General features: G+C 40.1%; 1 protein-coding gene across 1 annotated transcript in view; it reads right to left on the minus strand.

The window, feature by feature from the left end:
* Window positions 1-1045: 1045 nt before the first annotated feature.
* Malt1 (MALT1 paracaspase) overlaps window positions 1046-3859 on the minus strand; it is a 70541-nt gene continuing 67727 nt past the window's right edge. The window contains exons 16-17 of the mRNA XM_008855361.3: window positions 3281-3406; window positions 1046-1631 (exon numbers count right to left, since the gene is read on the minus strand). Coding sequence (XP_008853583.1) covers window positions 1191-1631; window positions 3281-3406 — 567 coding nt within the window. The 3' untranslated portion in view covers window positions 1046-1190. The remainder of the gene's footprint in view (window positions 1632-3280; window positions 3407-3859) is intronic.

Genomic DNA, 3859 nt, shown 5'->3' on the forward strand with positions numbered 1-3859 from the left:
CTCACAAAGATCTGCCTGCCTCTGCCTCCCAAGTGCTGGGATTAAAGTCGTGCGCCACCACCCCTGGCTCCAGTTGCCTTTTAAGTCTGCTTGTAGGATAAACCAAAAATGATGCAGCTATGTATCTGCTAAGACTAGTGAAGTTAAACAAGAAACAAATTAGCAAGGAAGCCACTTTCAATGACTGGAAGATTCAGATAAGCAGTTACCCAAACTGTCCAATTTAATCCCTAAATATTTCACCATTGTCATGTGGGTTCATTCCAATTTGTTCTACATATTTATATACAAACCTCTTAACATTTGAAATAGTATAATCACAGAATTACAAACAAGAGTTTGTGCAGTTCTCAAGGTTCTATACAGCTTTTTCTCTCAATTTATGTATAAAAATAATACCCGTGTTAGAACCCATAGGGAAGGCAGTGTGTAGTAGAAAAACACTGGAAGAGAGATATGAGTTCTGGTCTCAGCTCTGCTCCACCTTAAGACAGGTCGCCTCTATCTGCTTCTCCTACCAATAAAACTAAGTTACTAAGCTTGATGTTCTTTCTGGGGTTAAAAATATAACTTAATCTGCCGGGCGTGGTGGTGCACGCCTTTAATCCCAGCCTTTGGGAGGCAAAGGCAGGCGATCTTTGTGAGTTTGAGGCCAGCCTGGTTGACATAGTGAGTTCCAGGACAGCTGGGACTACAGAGAGAGACCTGTCTCAAAAAGACAAAAAAACAAAAAACAAAACAAAAAAAAAACACCCCAAAAACAAAACAAAAAACAAAACAAACCCATCCAAAATATAACTTAATCTATAATAATGTCATCCTCATTGCTCTTACTCTGGAGTGGTCAAAATATTTTTTTGTTACCTGTACATATATGTACATACCAGTACTTCATTTCTTCCCTGTCCAGCTCTGGGGATCAAGTCCAGGACTTCACACATACTAGGTCAGTACTCTACCACTGAGCTATATTCACAGGCCCCAGACTTCATTCTTACACAACAAATTAATTCACAAAGTCTTAAAAGAGACAAACAGCAGCAAGTCTGATTAAATAGTGTAATTCCAAAATCTCACAGTCCTCAGAGTCTGCTATAAAAACAGTTGTTACTAAGTCTCTTTACACATACACATATTTGTCTTTTCACAATGTACACTTTATATAAGTGCTATTTCATATGAGGCAACTATCACTTTTCAGAGATTATAAGCTTGTCAGAAAAACTGAAAGGAATTTCATCAGTTGTCTCTACGGGCACATTACTTCTACTAAACTGGCAGGAGTAATGGTGGGTGGGATAATTTGAGATAAATGCATTTGGAGTCCGGCTGCAGTGACACCTGTCTGACGGCATAACACTTTCAGAATTACCAAGATGTGAATGGTAAACATCATGGAATGAGTCCTGAGATGAAGGAAAATGCCCTGCTCCTCCTGCAGTAGGTGTGGAGCTGTGATAAGGCCCATCAGGCAAACGACAGGCCTGAAAGCAAGTCTTCCTGCCCAATCCTCGGTGCATGTCTAACTTGGCAATGAGAGGCTTCCCGACATTCACTTCCTGCTTCTCCTCCACAGTGTCTTCCAGTCCCGCGTACTGATATGATAAACACACTGTGAAGATTAGATGCTCCTAAAAGTGAAAAGAGGTTTTCATTTTTATCAACAGAAAACAATCTTTAGGTATCACCCCTGCCCCTAAACCAAACAAGGCAGGCTAGTCATTTTTCTTTTCCTCATTCAATACTTAGTTTAATAGAATTCTAGTTCTCTTTTAAAAAAGGTTTTATTGTAGGATGTTTAATTTTTAAAATTTAAAAAATTTTTTGGTCTTTTTGATACAGGGTCTCCTTGTAGCCCCATCTGGCCTGGAACTTGTTATATAGACCAGGCTGGCCTTGTACTTAGAGATCTGCCTGCTTCTGCCTCCCCAGTGCTGGGATCAAAGGTATGTGCCACCACATCTGGCTAGAATTCTAGTTCTTGTTAAGTAGGCAAAAACAGAGATCTTTTAATACTGATGCACTGTGAAGGGTTTTTTCCAAGCAGTATGACTTTGGAACCTTATCCTTCCCCTTAGCTAGAAATAGGGCATTATTTTCTTTTAAAGATTTTAAAAGATAAGACATCAGAGAATGCCAGAGACATTGGAACCCCCTGGAGCTGAAGTTACAGGTGATTGTGAGACACCTATGTGGGTGCTAGAAATCAAACTTGGGTCCTCCACAAGAGCAGTACACGCTCTTAACCACTGAGCTATCTCTCCAGTCCTCAGGGAATTATCTTTTAATGTAAAAACAATATACATTACATGTACATCAAAAGCCTAAATTGCAGCCAGGTGTGGTGGTGCACACCTGTAATCCCAGCACTCGGGAGTTGAAGGGTAGGTAGACTCCTGTGAGTTCAAGGCCAGCCTGGTCAACATAGCAAGTTCCAGGTCAGCCAGCACTACACAACAAGACCTTGTTTCAAATAAAAACAAAAACAAAAGCTTGAATTGGTTTAAAAACATTTTGAGATATTGGGCTGGAGAGATGGTTCAGTAAATAAGAGTACATACTGGCTGCTCTTGCAGAGCACCAGAGTTTGGTTCCCAGTACCCACATGGCAGCTAACAATCATCCAAACTCCAGTTCCAGGGGATCTGATACCCTCTTCTGATCTCCATGGGCATGGCATGGCATGGGTATACTTACAGAGATGTAGGTAAAACATTCATATACATAAAAAATGAAAACAAATAAAAATTGAGGTATTAGCGGAATCAGATAATGGGTTAAGTCTGTAAGGAGACTTTAAATGGGTTAGATATGAACAAGCTGCAGTAGGTATATGTATGTTGTCCACAAGTCAAGTACCCATTCCATTTCCCAAATTTTGGCTACATTCTAGACATGTGCTGAAGAAAAAAAACCTCTAAAAACAAAGTTTTCAAGGATATGTTAGTTGTAAGCCAACTAGAAATTGCAAAAAAAGCAAATTGCAATCTTAATTTGCTCTGTTTTATAGAAGGCCGCAGAGCAAGGAAATTATGACTTGAAAATGTGTGACTTTTAAAAGCACACGTGCCTAACTTCTCAAGAAATGGAAGGAAGAAATCCTTAGGCCACTATCATGGACAGAACTTAATGCAAAAAGGTTACTGAGAAGACAACTGTAGATGAGTTTTCTTCTACTTCAATTTAATGCCCTAGTGAATAGGTCATCTCTGGATGATGCCACAATGAGCTTTTAGTTCCACAGGCTTTTCATTAATATATATAAACAGGAAGTAGTAACCTTTAATTTTTGCAGTGAACTGAGTCTAGTGTAGAGGCAATGCTTGGGAAGCTCCTTTGATACTAAATAGCTGCCCGTTTCTTCAGGAGTCCCTTTATTTGCATGCTTTGGATCAATATCTAGGTCCTGTAAAAAAAAAAAATCAGTGGGTATCAGTGATGAAATCAATGGAAGTTGTAACATTGTCTACGGCATGAAACATCTTCACAGGTACTGTTCTCTCATGAGCTTTGGCCTGAATAGGTAATCTCTTATCCAGGACTAAGGAAATGTGAAAATGGTATTTCATGGTCATACAGGAGTTTTATGCATTTAACAAGCAGTTACTGCCTCAATCTCAGAGATCCACCTGCCTCTACCTTCTGAGTGTTGGGACCATAGGTCCACCACCTGGCCAGTTAACTATTTTTTTGAGAGAGGGTCTTGCTATGTAGACCAGGCTGGCCTGCCTCTGCCTCCCAAGGGCTGAAATTAAAGGCACTGTACCACCACACTCTACCAAAAAGCAGTTATATTAAAAATGTAAAGTTAGCTGGGTGTGGTGGCACACGCCTTTAATCCCAGCACTCAGGAGGCAGA

This window comes from Nannospalax galili, unplaced genomic scaffold (genome assembly GCF_000622305.1).
Source record: "Nannospalax galili isolate Female #2095 unplaced genomic scaffold, S.galili_v1.0 scaffold567, whole genome shotgun sequence".
NCBI classification, from domain to species: Eukaryota; Metazoa; Chordata; class Mammalia; order Rodentia; family Spalacidae; genus Nannospalax; species Nannospalax galili.